This window comes from Sapajus apella, unplaced genomic scaffold, assembly GCF_009761245.1.
Source record: "Sapajus apella isolate SASKATOON/1434 unplaced genomic scaffold, GSC_monkey_1.0 scaffold24, whole genome shotgun sequence".
In the NCBI taxonomy this organism is placed as follows: domain Eukaryota; kingdom Metazoa; phylum Chordata; class Mammalia; order Primates; family Cebidae; genus Sapajus; species Sapajus apella.
Window position 1 is genome coordinate 21,635,103 of NW_022436964.1, and position 16,744 is coordinate 21,651,846.

General features: G+C 36.5%; 1 protein-coding gene across 2 annotated transcripts in view; it reads left to right on the forward strand.

Moving 5' to 3' along the window:
- CD274 (CD274 molecule) overlaps window positions 1-16,181 on the forward strand; it is a 20,869-nt gene extending 4,688 nt beyond the window's left edge. Inside the window, exons 2-7 of one of the 2 annotated variants that reach the window (XM_032291062.1) lie at window positions 1,508-1,573; window positions 2,486-2,827; window positions 8,417-8,704; window positions 11,043-11,150; window positions 12,315-12,424; window positions 13,477-16,181. In XM_032291062.1, the coding sequence (XP_032146953.1) occupies window positions 1,522-1,573; window positions 2,486-2,827; window positions 8,417-8,704; window positions 11,043-11,150; window positions 12,315-12,424; window positions 13,477-13,569 (993 nt within the window). In that variant the 5' untranslated portion in view covers window positions 1,508-1,521 and the 3' untranslated portion in view covers window positions 13,570-16,181. The remainder of the gene's footprint in view (window positions 1-1,507; window positions 1,574-2,485; window positions 2,828-8,416; window positions 8,705-11,042; window positions 11,151-12,314; window positions 12,425-13,476) is intronic. The other variant, XM_032291063.1, reaches the window with a different exon arrangement.
- Window positions 16,182-16,744: the final 563 nt, after the last annotated feature.

The following is a 16,744-nucleotide window of genomic DNA, read 5'->3' on the forward strand; positions in this document are numbered from 1 at the left end:
AATAAGTGAACATTTGGACACAGAACACCAAAAAAAAAAAAAATCCATAATCTCATCTCTCTTTTTCTGTCTTTTCCTTCCCTTTTACCTTTTAAAAACAACACAGAATGAACACTTTTTTTTCCTTTTAAAAACAAGAAAGAGTGAAAACAACTTTACATTCCTCCCATTAGTGGGTGAGAAAGCCTATTTGTTCATATCTTCACAGACACTAAATATTAGAAATATTTATAATTGTGGTCAAGCTAATAAGTGAAAATTTGGACACAGAACACCAAAAAAGTGTGAAATGGTGTTTCATATAATAGATATTTTTATTGTGAGATTGAATAACTTTTCTATGTTTACATGTCACCTGTATTTCTTATTCTCTGAACTATGTTATGACCTTTCACTTATTTTCCTCATGGGTTATGTGTAGTTTGTATAGTTGTCTTATTGATTTTAGTAACTATCTACATATTAGGAACATTAATCTCCTATCTTATATGTATGTGGCATTAATTAGTTGATCATTTGTGTGTTCATGTCTGTATACAAAGGTTGGAGAGGCACTAAGGGAAAACTTACCTTTTTCTTGTCAAAGTTTGTAAATATATGTATAACACAAGAGAGAGAAAATACTAATAAATGCATAGATTGGCTGAAATTGAGTATAAATCTTTCACTCCCCTACTTCAACGTAAGCTCCAAAAGGAGAGTGACTTTTCTTTCCTGCTGACTTCTGTATTCCTCATGCCTAAAATAGTGCCTAACACAGAAGAGGTGCTCAATCAATGTTTGCCGAATGAAAGAATTAGTAAATTTACAGTAGGATGACAGAATGAAGAATAGAATCTAGTCAGATACCTCTGGAAGAATGACTGTGAGTCATTCATATCTTAGTATGAATTAGTCAAATCCAACTCTCTCTCCTTCCCACTGTTACTAGAAGAATCTGTTTATTGAGAGAATAGATTTATAATTAGAATAAGTGAGAGGGACAAAAGAGAAGATTTTGAAGGATGGCACCTGAAGGAGGACTAGCATAGCTGATATAGTGAAGTGGAAGTCGTGAAGAGCTAAAGGGTAAGATGAAAGTATTTAGCTGTAGGGGGAAAAAGCATTGACAAGATGGAGAAATAAAAGTCAGATTCTTCTTGCTTTGAAATTTTGTACAGGGCAGGTTCTACTAGGTACATTACAATGCAGAAAAAACATGAAATAGTTGAGAAGAGTTTGGTGCAATATTATCTTCTTGGCTTCTTTTGAGTGGGCAGGTTTTTTTCTATAATAAATTAGAAACTGCTCATCTTGTAGTAACTTTTTTCATTTAACTTTATATGGCTGTGGGCTATAAAATGAAAGTATTGAACTTCTAATTCCCTGTTGGGGTTCCACAATTACAAGACAATCATGAGTGGTTATTAGAAGACTATCTCAATTAGAACTACTAAGTCCCATACTGCCATATTGTGTGTTTAATTATTAAGTAAAGCAGTCGTCTTTTTGTGTTTTCCATTATTAGGTTATTACAGAAAAATGAGGATATTTGCTGTTTTTATATTCATGACCTACTGGCATTTGCTGAACGGTAAGACACCAAACGCTTCCATTAGGTTCTATGTTTTAAATATTTTAACCATGAGTTTAAAACTAAAATGATAATTTAATATGCATGCAACTTTCTTATAGAGAGAACATTCTATTCTTTCTTCTACTTTACACAATGACAAAGTATTTCTTGACACAGGTGACTTTGTCATTGTGTAAAGATATAGAGAATATAGACAAATCAAAAGACATAAAATAATCCATTATCCATTTCCTAGGGATAACTACTGAAAATATCTGGGAAAACTGCCTGTATGTATACTTTTATTTGTTTGTTTTCAACAAAGCCAGGATCTTTCAGTCTTGGTTGCTCTGTGACATGCCTTTCCTGATGAGGATACTCTAAGGAAGAATTTTAGGATGCATGGAAAATGTCAGGGTAACACAGTAATGGCATCACCCTGTGGTCTTCCCTGAACTCCATACCGATGTACTTCTTGCCAGAAAACTGATCAAAAGTTTAGGGAAGTAAAAAGAGATGACTGTTAGAATCTACCATTCCCTGTATGTAGGAATCAAATAGGTTTCCAGCCAAAGGACATTCTGGGGATGTTTATGTGAAAGCAAGTCTCCCTGGTTGTAAGTACTCCATCTCCATATATTTCTACAGTAACCTATGTTTATAAATTGTGGAGGCAACTTGTTTAGCTAATTTTATTATTCTGTTATTGGGACACTATGTCTCGGCATGAGATAGAGTGTCCCAAAACATAATTCAAGCCCACTGGATAAACTATGTATTTTAGGGAAGCAAGTTCTTAAATATAGTTATAACATAACTGACCATCACTATAACATCACTGTAACGAAGTGATTTTTAAACACTGTGTCAATTTTGTAAATGTTTTGAGGAATTTTCCCTTTTCTGAAGATTGTTCTTCTTTCTTTTTAGCATTTACTGTCACGGTTCCCAAGGACCTATATGTGGTAGAGTATGGCAGCAATATGACACTTGAATGCAAATTCCCAGTAGAAAAACAATTAGAACTAACTTCACTAATTGTCTATTGGGAAATGGAGGATAAGAATATTATTCAATTTGTGCATGGAGAGGAAGACCTGAAGGTTCAGCATAGTAGCTACAGACAGAGGGCCCAGCTGTTGAAGAACCAGCTCTCCCTGGGAATTGCTGCACTTCAGATCACAGATGTGAAACTGCAGGATGCAGGAGTTTACCGCTGCATGATCAGCTATGGTGGTGCTGACTACAAGCGGATTACTGTGAAAGTCAATGGTAAGAATTATTACAGATGAGAGGCCTGATCTTTATTGAAAACATATTCCAAGTGTTGAAGACTTTTCATTCTTGTAAGTCCATACTTACTTTTCAAACAGAACAGCATAGTCTGTTCATTCATTCATTCAGTTCATGAATTCATTCACATAATTGTCCAATTAGCGTTTCTTGAGCACCTATTTGACAGTCACTGGAAATCCAGAGGCAAACAACACAGATCCACGTTCTACAGTATGTACAGTTTTCCAAAAATAATTCCTAGTCTTTACTTTTTTATTATTATAAATGTAATACATATACTTGCAAATAATTCAGATACTATGGAAGACATAAAATGAATTGCAAAAGTGTCCTTCCTCCCTTCACCACTGTCTCCCATGGCATGCAAAGAGAGTAACCACTATTTTTGTGTCCTTGCAGAAATTTTTTTATTCAACTACTATTTTATAATTTTATTAGGTCTGTCGAATTTCCTTTTTTTGAGCCTCTCTATATCAAATGCAAATAAATATATTAAGAACAAACCCCATTGTAAGGTTCACCCTAAAAAAAGACTTGAAGTCATTCTGAAGGCAAAAAATAATCATATTAAGTGTAAAAGAACCTATTCTTCCAGTACAGTATAAAACTATACTCACTGGGCCTACATTCATCTTGAAAATCTATACTGATGTTGTCTTGGAGAATTGAGGAGGAACTAGTGTCAGTTCCTTGGTATTGACCCACAGTTATGTCATCAGGCCACTTGAGTTCAAAGTTTTGAGTTGGCACTAGCTAAGTAAAGGAAAACACCTCTGCTTTCATTGTTGAGTTTCATAGAATTGAAGGCTGGCTGAAAGGATCCCAGGCGGGAGCAGCTAATCCAAACTCCCACAAAGAACAAAAATCCCCCAGAAGATCTTCTATTCATATATTTCCTGCAGTGGTGTCCCTGTCATATCCCACAATGGCATCCCTGCCATTTGGACTCCCCTACATATCCTGTTGAAACTACTCCCTAATAATAAGCTGAAGTCTGCCCTCTCTAGTTGTAGGTTTGGGATTATTTTGTTTACATGATGACCTTTTAATATTTGACTAGAATTAAATCATATTCCCTTGATCTTTCTACCTCTGGGCTAACTACCCTCAATCTGAGGGCTAACAAAACAAGTAGAAAAGTTTTACATTTGTCACTGATCACTGAGCAATGATTAATCAGTAATCACTGATAACTATAAACTCAAATACAAAATCATATAGGGATTAAGAGAAATGTATCCGTTTTATGATATATTTCTGGTCTCTGATTCTGGCTCAAGTAATGCTACTATTGCCAAGAAGATTTCACTTGTAAAGTAGATTTAATTTTCATTATATTTTACCGTATGCTTCTCCATTCATGACATCTCTTGAGATGTTGTGACTTATATTTTCAGTTTTTCTCCAGTCCATCAGTAAATATCAGGCATCTACTGTGTTCCAAGATATTAAAGAAATCATCACAACTTAGCCTCATCAACAGCCAGCATTGCTAGATCTGGGATGGAGAGGAAGAGTACAAGCCTGGCAGTCAGGAAGAAGGCAGCATAAAGTTTAGGTACTTCCAAAGAAGGTCTCTCATCAGCCTGTAGGGAGTGTATAGGGAGGGGACAGCTGTCCTTGTAGTAGAAGGGTTTTTTTCAGGTCATCTGGGCTCCATAATATCCCTGTGTATCTGCAGTTTTCCTTTGCTATGGATCAACACAATAGGAAATCTTCTGGCACCGATGTTTTTTCTAAGGGGAAGTTCTTCATGGAGCAAAGCAAATGACTACCCAGGTTTGAGGCTGATTTGTTTGAGGATTCCATTTTGTATTATAAATTACTTAATTTGCATTCTAGTCCCAATCCATCTTATTATTTGCATACAGTGTTTATGGGGTTTAATTGAGCCATACCAAAAGTCTGAACCTTCTGCACTTAGAACAAGCCAGCCACCAAGCTTCACTTGCACTCAGTAGGCAGTGTCTCCAATGGAAATGAGGTAGCTTGCTTGCAGGAGCTCTCCAACGCAGGGAAGTAGAACTCCTGAGTCACCTCCAAATGCAAATGATTTCACAGTAATACTGTTGAGCTTTGCTTCCCATCACAGTAAATGTGTGGTAACAGCTTCTCCACAGAGTTTACTCATCATGGAATTTTAAAGGTGAAATATTTTGAAACTGAAATTTGAAAGAATTTAGTTTTGGATTAACTCAATGATCATTATCACTTTGGGGTTACTGTGCCTTTCCACGTTTGTGAGTTTAAATACCAGACTTTCAGGCCTCTAACTTTCAATGAAAAGTATTTTTCTTTAATCGCTGAACCTAATAACAGGGAAAATGAAATGTTCATCAGACTTTCAGGACCTTCAATGAGATTAGGCAGCTGAAAGATCACAGTGTTGCATAGTTATCCCACTAAAGCTATTTGGATCATATGGACCAAATAGCAACCACTGTCATTCCCCACCAACCCCTTCTCTCCCCCAAATTCCCAGCTCTGTTTAAGTGTTCTCTGTAGCATTTATGTCTATCTAGTATATTGTGTAGCATATCATATCATACTTTTCTATTTTGTTTATTGTCTCTCTCCTCCTCCTCCTGGAACATAAACTCTACAAGCACAGAGATTTGGGTCTGTTTTACAATATTGTTGTATCCCCAGGGCTTGGTGTATAGCAGAGTAGTAGTGCAACAAGAGCATACAAAAAATATTTGTTGAGTCAATGAATGAATAATTTCCTCAAATAGGATTAACCTAAAATTTTGGAAACATGAACAGATTTGGATATGTAAAAATTTATTTCCAAGACTGTTCATCAGGAACTGTTGGTACCTTCTAAAGGGTACACTGAAGCAGCAATAATAAAAAGAGGAGGAGGAGCAGTTCTGCTAGTAGTATTGACTACTACTACTATAATTACCCTGTACAACACTCTGCCTAAATTAGTTCATTTCTTCCTGAAAATGACTCTATGGGGTAGGTGCTTCATCATGTAATATCAGTATTTTTCACATTTTACTGTCTCTGAAATCTGAGTGTGTCTTTCAGTGATGGAGTCTTTGATTCCATGATAAGTGGTATTATCTCCATTTTAAGGATGAGGAAACAGAGGTCCAAAGAAATTAAGTAATTTGCCCAAATTCATGCAGATAGTAAATGATAAAGCTAGTTCTAAATCCAAGCAGATTAGCTCTGAAGTCTGAGACCTTAATAACCACGTTTTATTGTCTGTATTTGTACCTCTGGTGTGTGTGTCAAGTTATATATTGGCTTCAAAACTACCATGACCTTTTCTTGGTTTTGATTGTCCAACATTAGTATAGTATACTCTATGGTAAATATATAGAGAGAGTATAGTATACTCTGTGGTTAAAAATACTAGCATATAGTATACTCTAGTATACTCTATGATAAAAGTATGTACTATATAGTGTTCTATAGTGTTTAAAATATATGCTATATAGTGTTATAGATCTAGTAAACCAGGGGTCTGCAAAAAATTTTAATTACTCACCTCATCTGTAAAACATTTTAAACTTATGTGTGTATGTGCATGCACATTTGTGTGTAGTTATAAAAAATTTACTTTTTATTAACATATAGGTTGTTACCATAAGAAATTGCCATTTTTGAAGAGCAAAAGAGGTTGTATATTAGCATTTTCATCTGATTCAACATAATAGACATTTATACAAAAACAGACATTTTAAGAGGATAAAATAAAAATTTAATAAACAACATTTTAATTCTTAGTAATTGTGATACTTCACTATCATTAGTTAATATGTCAAGGCATAATATACCTAGGTGAAATATATCACTAACAAAGGTGGATCGTGTCAATAATATTGAGATTTTTTTTTAATAATACTGTGAGGTCTAATTAAGTACTTATTGTTTATAAGTACTTATTGTCTATTAAGTACTTATTGGCTGATAAAAAGTGTTACTTCTGCTGTTTCCTCTTGGGTTGCGCTTGAATCATTAGTATTATCTTCAATCCTCTGTTTCTTTGTAGGAAACTTTTTAATTAGTTGTTTAATTTCTTAAGATGGTTAGTTTAGTCAAAATTAGGCAAGAGAATTTGAAAATCCATAACTACCCCAAAGCAACCCACTCATAAAAACTGTTATTTTTGTGTTTTGAAATCGTAATTATACTGATTTTTAGTGTTTCCACTGGTAGTGGTTTCATTGATTTAGGAGTACCAAGACATCACTCATTATTTATTTGTTTTGTTTGATCCTAACTGTTTTGTATTAACTCTCTGTGAAGAAATTACATCACAAATCTATTGTTGTCTTTGGTAAAGGATTGGAGAGTTAAGGCTCTAGATCATTAGTGATTACACTACACTATTAGGAGTAAAACAAAGATTCTACCAACAAAATAAGAACATGTTAAAGTACTTGTAATGAATAAACATGAGTAAAGCTCTTATGCTATATAAATGCACTAAACAATGTACTAGAATTGTCAGCAAACTGGGTATCTTAATCCTAGAAGGGTCCCAAACCAGTGATCTCAAATTGAATCAAACTTTCTTCCTTCAGCATAATAATTATTTAAATGATTTATTAAAGTAGCCAACATTTAAAAGCTTAAAAAATAAGTATCGCAATGTGATATCCTTGATAGGACCCCAGAACAGAAAAAGGATATTATGGAAAAACTGGAGGAATGGAATAAATTATGAAGTTTATTAATAATGTACTAATGTCCTTAGTTATGATGACTGTACCATGGTAATGTAGTAGAGAAATGTAATAGAGAAAACTGGGTAAACAGTATACAGTAACCCTATACTATCTTCGCAGTTTTTTTGTACATTTAAAACTTCTAAAACAAAGAATAAATTTGAACATTAAAAAGTATCACCAGAAACATGTATTACTGTTTACAGATAAAACAGTATGCATTTTCATATCTAATTTCTGATCATTGACTTCATATCAGAAAACTAAATGACACATTAAAGTCAGATTTTCTGTTCATTAAATAAAGTCTAAGAAAACAAAGTGTACCAGCTGGAGAGATTCATGTTTATAAAGACAGATTTACAACAACAACAACAAAAATCCAAGAATAAATTTAAGAAGAAATGGGGCCCTATGTAAAAAGTATAGCACTTTACTGAGAAACATATGGAGACCTGAATAAATGGAGAGATATATTTTATATTTGAATAGAAGGACTACTGGTTTGAAGAGAATTCTCTTTGTATTATTTTTTGTAGAAATTTAAGGGGTACAAGAGCAGTTTTGTCACATATTACATAGTGGTGAAGTCTGGGGTCTTAGTATAAATTAATCTTTACATTTAGTTTGAACCCAATAAATGTACCAACATGATTTTTATAGCAAGATAACCATTCCTAGAACCCCAAAGTTGGCCCAACTTTGAAATAAATTGAGGCAGAGCTACCAGGTGTTCCCATTGCTGAGGCATCTGAACATTAAGCATATGCCTCTGAGAACCAGCCTGCATTGATACTCTTTCTAATGTGGACAGCATCAAGCTATGTATCTAGTTCTGTTCTCAACAAAAGCCCTGACTTCTTTTTTGCTTATGACCTAGCCCCATACCACAAAATCAACCAAAGAATTTTGGTTGTGGATCCAGTCACTTCTGAATACGAACTAACATGTCAGGCTGAGGGCTATCCCAAGGCCGAAGTCATCTGGACAAGCAGTGACCATCGAGTCCTGAGTGGTAAGACCACCATCACCAATTCTGAGAGAGAGAAGAAGCTTTTCAATGTGACCAGCACACTGAGAATCAACACAACAGCTAATGAAATTTTCTACTGCACTTTTAGGAGATTAGATCCTGAGGAAAACCATACAGCTGAGTTGGTCATCCCAGGTAATATTCTGAATGTGTCCATTAAAATATGTCTAACACTGTCCCCTAGCACCTAGCATGATGTCTGCTTATCGTGGTCATTCAGTATTTTTGAATAAATGAATGAATGAATAACACTATATTTATAAAATGTATCCTCATTGCTCACCTCCATTCATCCAAATCATATTGTTACGTAATAAACATTCAGCAGGTATTTGTTGGATGTGCCTTTTGTTCCATGTGTTAGTACTCATTGGATACACATAGAATAAGACTCAGTTCATACTCTTCAAGAAACAGATAAAAAACGAATGAACAAACAAACAAAAAACAGGCAATTCAATACCATGTGGGAAATGTTCTTTCATAGCTGGAAAACCTGGGGGAATACCTGAGAGGAATACTCAATTCAGGCCATGTTTCAGGAATCCAAATCCTAGGACATCCAAGCTGCTTCTTTCTTTCCAGGGTTTCTGTGGTAGGAGATAAATTGAACGTATTTTTCTATCTTATGCCAAACAGGAGGGATCCTTTCTCCCCTGTGCCTCTCCCAAGTAGTCTACAACATTTCAACACTAGCAGTCTGGTTAGTGGCCAGGTCATGAGGCTGTGTGTCCCTGGGAAAATTACTAGACTTCTGTGTGCTTCACCTTCCCCGTAGGATTATAACCTACTGAGCCAGGTTATTGTAGGGGTCAAATTAGCAAATGTGTGAAAATGATATGAAACCATTGCCTGCGCAAATTCAACTATTTTTTTTTAATCTTCCTACTCTACAGAAGTAGGTAGGGTGGGAGACAGAGTCTGATGAGAGGCTCAGAATGTAAAAGAAAGTGAGGTGGGTGAGCATGATATTTAATATAAACATAAAGATATTCAGAGAAGAGCTTCTCACTGCCCCTTCCCCCCATAGACGTTGATAGGAAAATGCCATGTACTTCAGCAAAAATAGCTGAAAAATTTGATAGAAATTCAATCAATACGAAAAGATAATCCAGGATGGTCTTGTGAACAGACAGAGGGAAAAAAAAAGTTTAGAAAATGAAGGGGATGCTCTTACTAGGGTATGAATCCTTAGTACTCAATTGACTTTCAGTAAAAACTAGATTAGTGGGTTCCTGTCATTTAAAAGCTTGTTTTATGACAACTTATCTGTTGGTTGGCCTATAATAACTCACTTAACTGTGCATAGTCTGTCTCCTCATCTGTAAATTGGGGATTTTTTTTTTAAATACCTGGCATGCCTAACTGATAAGTTGTTCTGAAACTGAAATAAAATACATATGAACAGGCATTGTAAAGTGTAAGTTGTAGAAAAGGCTGGCTGTTGTTGTGTCTTTAAAGCTTCAGCTGGGTAGTTAGAGATGGATCATGGGTCTCAGTGGAGAGTTGAGCCAGGCAGGAGCTGACTAAGGGTGAGAGGTGGGAGTTCACAGCCTCCGAACATCTGTGTGCCTTGGGACCCCTTTTCCTCCTGCGTGGGACCCCAGACAAGGAGCGTAGTAAGAGATACCAGTGACTAGTTGTCCAGAGATGTTCAAACTGCAGAGAAAGATAAGACAATAAGCACTGGTCTCCAATCATGACCACAGATAGGAGGAGGTGGGAGCTCCTTAGCAGTTCTGGTTGGCCTTCCATGTTCTACTCTGCTATGTACACTAGGCTACTAGCTTCCATATTAAAGAATGCCAGAGGGGCCAGGAGCCTGTAATCCCAGCACTTTGGGAGGCTAAGGTGGGCAGATCACTTGAGGTCAGGAGTTCGTGACTGGGCTGGCCAACATGGTGAAACCCCACCTCTACTAAAAATACAAAAATTAGCCAGATGTGGCAGTGTGCACCTGTAATCCCAGCTACTTGGGAGGCTGAGGCACAAGAATCACTAGAACCTGGGAGGCAGTGGTTGCAGTGAGCCGAGATCGCACCACTACTCCAGCCTGGGCAACAGGGCAAGATTCTGAGGAAAAAAAAAAAAAGAAAGTGAAATAATCAAGGCCATCATTTAATACTGAGTAGCTGCTCCATGTGGTACTATGCTAAGCACTTTATACATTTTAGCCTCACAATAAATGTATTAACATTTGCATTTTGTACACTGGTTAAGTCACTTGCCCAAGACCTCAAAATTGGTTAAGGGCAGCAGAATTTAGCCCCAGCTCAAAGCCTGGGCTTCTTCGACTTCTCTATGTTGTTTCCATTTTAACAGAGGTATCTTACCATTCCAGCCACTCAAACTTTGGCATTTAAGAAAATTAATCTAAAGCTAAACTAAACTTCAAGGATGACTATTCTCCTGACCCCTTCCCATCAAAATTTTATCTTTAGTCAGTTTCTTTTTGTTTTGTTTTGTTTTTCAGAACAACCTCTGGTACTTCCTCCAAATGAAAGGACTCACTTGGTAATTCTGGGAGCCATCTTGTTATTCCTTGGTGTAGCACTGACATTCATCTTCTATTTAAGAAAAGGTAGTATTTCCTTTTGCAGTGGTCTCCCTGGGAATGAGAAGGGGTGAGAATTGGATCAAGGCTGCAAGGAAACCTGACTTAACCTCTGCAAAATGGTGCAAAGGCATTCCACTATTCAACAGCAATTATATTAAAGCTGAGTAGGATCACTGGGTGAAGATGAAGTGTAAGGGGTGAGGGGTAGGAGGATGGGTGTGGATGGAGGTGGAAGAAGATGCAGTGTCATATAATTTTTTCTTTCATGCAAATTACCGTAGACTTTCAGAAGAGAAAGGACTAAAATGCCTGTCATTTTCAGTTACATTTTAGTTTTGCATTAGTTGCACCCAGCTGATTTCTGGGTACCCTAAGTAACAAAAATAGTTCCTCCACAGAGCTGTACTTTTTTACTACAGAGTATTTTGCAAAATGTACGGTAGAGGGTGTTACGTAATTTGCATGTGTTCATTTCTCCATTTACCTGTGGGAACAATTAAAATCCAGGAAAATGAGTGTATTCAAATAATTTCCTCCCATATAAGACAATTCAGAGTAAATAATTCCTCCAATACTTAGAGAAGTATAACAAGAGATCCAGTGACAGTATAGAGTTGTCTGATGTTAAATAGGGAAGTAGAATATGGAAGGGAATTCCAATAGTCATTGAAAAATTCCCCACAACTCCTTATGTGGGGAAAAGTAGTGTTAACTGAGAGAGTAGAGATGAGCTATTTCCAAAAATTACTTTCTTAACAGAACCGAGATAGCAAGAATATAAGGATCAAGTGTCAGTGCCAGTAAGATCCTGAGATGGAGTTGATTTATGCAAAGAAATCATTGTTGCCAGCTTGCATTTTGAATATTTCTCTGGAAAAAAAGATTAGTTGCTAGTAGAAATGGCTAGAAATCAATAGATAATAAAATACCTCAAAATTTGGTCCATCTCTGGGGAAAAGATGATAAATAAAAGTATATAGTCCTCAAAAAGAAATCTAGGATCAAAAGCATGTGCCCTACACTGTTGAATTAATTAACCTCAGAAGTTGGGAGCTGTGGAATAAGGATGTCCACCAGACTTCCTAGGGATTACAAATGTTTCTTAGAACTTGCAATGTAAACTTGGATCACTGTATTGGATGTAGAGCTGTGCTATATGGAAATAAAAATTATTTCTTTTTTTTCAAGGGAGAATGGTGGATGTGAAAATATGTGGCATCCGAGATACAAACTCAAAGAAGCAAAATGGTAAGAATATCAGAAGGGACTGGGAAGTAGAAGGCAAAGGAAACAAAATGGTAAAACAATAACAAGGAGGAATCCATCAGTCATAATCTCCTCTCCTTTTAAAGAATGCTGGTTCCCCTTTGCCTCACAACTAATACAAGAACTCCTCCCTCCATCTGAGGAGGTCTAGGGATGGCCTTCTAGAGTAGAGAGTGGGGAGCAGCTCTGTGGAGAGAGGAGAGGAGCAGGGAAGCGGGAGGAGTCAGCTTCTCTTTGCTAAGCTTCTGTTGCCCTGCACCCTAGCATCTTCCTGCAGCAGGGGACAAGGTTGACTTAGGTGGATGGATAATTAATTGACTCTAAAATATTGTGTGTCAGTATTGTAATACTATGTTAACTGCACCATGCACGGTATCTCATTTAATCCCTCATCCCTTGCTACTAGCAAAGAGAGAGAGAGAGACTAGAATTATCCTTATTTTATAGTAGAGAAAACAGAGGGTCAAGAAGATAATGTAAAGTGCCTGACAACACACAGGTGAAGACAAAAATCAAGCTTGGGGGCCATTAGCCTAACCATAGACCCTTACTCTTAACCCATCTGCTTCAATCCATTTTGCTACAAATGTCTACAATTATAAGCAGGACAGAAAAGCCTCACCCACTTTTTGAACTAAGAAGAAAGTTATATTAAGGTTTCTAATTTTTTTAATGTATTTAGAAAGCAAACTTAACAAGAAGCCCAAGTTTAAAGCAGTCTAATTAAGTTGGACAAGCTCAGGCAAGTTTCATTCTGTGGCCCATAGCATCATTTGTGTTGTAAAGCTAAGTGGCAAATGTTGTTTGGGTCATGCTGGGGACCAGCCATCTCAATTTGCCCAGGACCAAGGGGTTTTTCAGGATATCAGATTTTCAGTTTTAAAACCAGAAAAGTCCCAAGCAAATCATTCACCCTTTATCATGTAAGAATAATTGGGCACAAATACAACTTGCTTCTTTTCTCTCACTTCAAATTTATCATTTATCATATCAGCAGCTATGAGTTATGTTTTTTATTAGATTTTTTGTTACTTTTTCCCAAGACCACTCCCTGTAAAATTAATATACTATTATCACTTTCCAGATACGCAATTGGAGGAGACGTAATCCAGCATTGGAACTTTTGATCTTCAAGCAGGGATTCTCAGCCTGTGGTTTGGGAGTTCATCAGGGCTGAGCATGATCAGAGGAATGAATGGGCCCGTAGGATGCAGGCAATGTAGGATTTAAAAGGCCCAAGCACTGAAAATAGAACCTGGCGAAAGCAGAGGAGGAGAATAAAGAAAGATGGAGTCGAACCAGGAGCCTGGAGGGAGACCTTGGTACTTTCAAATGACTGAGGGGCTCACTCATGCATGTGAAAGGGAGAAAGGATACTTCTGAACAAGGAGCCTCCAAGCAAATCATCCATTTTTCATCCTAAGAAAACAGGTTGAGAATCCCTAATTTGAGGGTCAGTTCCTGCAGAAGTGCCCTTTGCTTTCACTCAATGCCTCAATTTGTTTTCTGCATGACTGAGAGTCCCAGTATTGGAACAGTATTTATGTATGAGTTTTTCTATTTATTTTCAGTCTGTGAGGTCTTCTTGTCATGTGAGTGGGGTTGTAAATGATTTCTTTTGAAGATATATTGTAGTAGATGTTAAAATTTTGTCACCAAACTAAACTTGCTGCTTAATCACTTGCTCACATCCAGTAAAACATGGAGTATTTGTAAGGTGCTTGGTCTCTATAACTGGAAGTACACATTGGAAGCATAAAAATCAAACTGTTGGTTTGTATAGGATGTCACATTTATTTAACCCGTTAATACTTTAGTTTACTTAATCTTATTCTCAGACCTCAAGTGTCTGTGCAGTATCTGTTCCATTTAAATATCAGCTTTACAACTATGTGGTACCCTACACACATAATCTCATTTCATCCCTGTAACACCCTGTTGTGATAACCACTATTATTTTACAGATTTTTCAGCTGAGGAAGCAAACAGATTAAGTAACTTGCCCAAACCAGTAAATAGCAGACCTCAGACTGCCATCCACTGTCCTTTCAGGATATAATTTACAGCTATATTTTACTTTAAGCAATTCATTTATTCAAAAACCATTTATTAAGTACCCTTGAAATATCAATCACATGCCAGGCATTGAATCTACAGATGTGAGCAAGACAAAGTAACTGCCCTCAAGGAGCTCATAGTATAATGAGGAGATTAATAAGAAAAGGTATTATTTTAATTTAGCCCAGTGTCATACCATAAGGATAATGTGAGGAGAAAAGCCAAGCAGTGTTGCCAAGAGGAGGAAATAGGCCAGTGGGGTCTGGGACAGTTGGATATACTTAAACATCTTAATAATCAAAGCAATTTTAGTTTACAAGGAGAGGTCAGTACTTAAAATAACTCTGGAAAATAACACTGGAATTCCTTTTCTAGCATTATATTTATCCCTGATTTATTTGCCTTTGCCATACAATCTGATGCTTGTTTATATAGTGTCTGGTATTGTTTAACAGTTCTTTCTTTTCTCTTTAAATGCTATTAAATTTTAAATTCATACCCTTCCATGATTCAAAATTCAAAAGATCTCATGGGAGAAGGTTTGAAAATCTCCACTTCATCCTCCAAGCCATTCAAGTTTCCTTTCCAGAGCAACTGCTACTACCTTTTATTCATGTTTTCTTCTAAAGATGGTCTACATTTGGAAATGTATGTTAAAAACACATATTTAAAAAAATTTTTTTAAATCTTTAAATGTGTAGTAACACATTATATGTCTGCTGTGCACTTTACTATTTTTATTTATTATAGTGTTTCTTATGCAGTAGATGGAGTGAATTTCAAAGTCCCCAGGGGTCAGGACCCATGTCTTCTTTGTTTCTAAGTCATCTTTCCCATAACCTTTTATTATCTTTCATATGATTTATTACCTGTTAAATATGTGCTACATATATATCTAGACAGCCAGCATTTGTTAAGTATTTGCTTTAGGACTCAGTTTGGATTTGTTTATGTTTGCTCAAAAGGAGACCCATGGGCTCTCAAGGGTGCACTGAGTCAATCTAGTCCTAAAAAGCCATCTTATTATTAACTCTGTATGACAGAATCATATCTGGAACTTTTGTTTTCTGCTTTCTCTTGAGTATAAACTTCACTTTGATGCTGTACTTGCAAAATCACATTTTCCTTCTGGAAATTCCAGCAGTCTACCTTGACTGCTAGCTACCCCGTGCCAGAAAAGCCTCATTCATTGTGCTTGAACCCTTGAATGCCACCAGCTGTCATCACTACACAGGTCAACTAAGAGGATTTCTGGAGCTTTTGAGATTCAGATGCTCTGGAAGATCCCAGTGTTTCCCTTCGCTCTTGTCCATATTCTGGCTTCGATGACAAGGAATGTCTTGGCTTTGCCACACGTCAAGGCTGAAGAAACAGTATCTCCAACAGAGCTCCTTGTGTTATCTGTTTGTACATGTGCATTTGTATAGTAATTTGTGTGACAGTGTCCTTTGTGTGAATTACAGGCAGGAATTGTGGCTGAGCAAGACACACAATCTGCCCAGTCTATTCCTAAGTCCTAACTCCTTCTTGTGTTGGATTTGTAAGGCATATCCCTTTTGTCTCAGTTTCATTGTAAATGGCATAGGCAGAGATGATATCTAACTCTGCATTTGATTGTCACTTTTTGTACCTGCATTAATTTAATAAAATATTCTTATTTATTTTGTTACTTGGTACAACAGCATGTCCATTTTCTTGTTTTCTTTGTGTTTCATAAAATGCTCAGTTTAACATCCAGTGGAGAAAGTTACTTGGAATATTTGCAGCCTTCCTCCTAGTTCTTTTTTCATTGCTTCTGTGCTTACACAGCATGCTTTTGAATACTGCACAATGAAAAAAGTATCAAAAAAATTTATTTTTTTAAAAAAATTATGTATTGAAAATTTTCTTTCTTTCTCATTAAGGAGCTTCCTTTAGGACCATACCAAGAAGAGTCAAAATCCTGTCATCTACATTGAAGATCTGAGGGAGGGAAGGTGGGAGAGAAGGAGTGGAACTCAAGAGTAACAATAGGGAAACAAAGGGACTTACCTCTAAGAAAGTACTCTTCCCAAGACTGTAAATGGGTATGCAAGCCAGTGCATATGAAGCTGGACACATTGCAATCTTTAAGTTTTGAAAACAAAACAAGAAACCTAGAACTATGCCAAGTTGAGGATTAAGGCCTAGCAATGGTTAGGACCACAGATCTGTGGTTTTAAAACAAGTATGACAAAATTTATCATTCAAGGAATTATAGACCTTTTAATGTTTCATCCAGTAAGATTTTAGTCATGAAATTCCATTTCAAAATT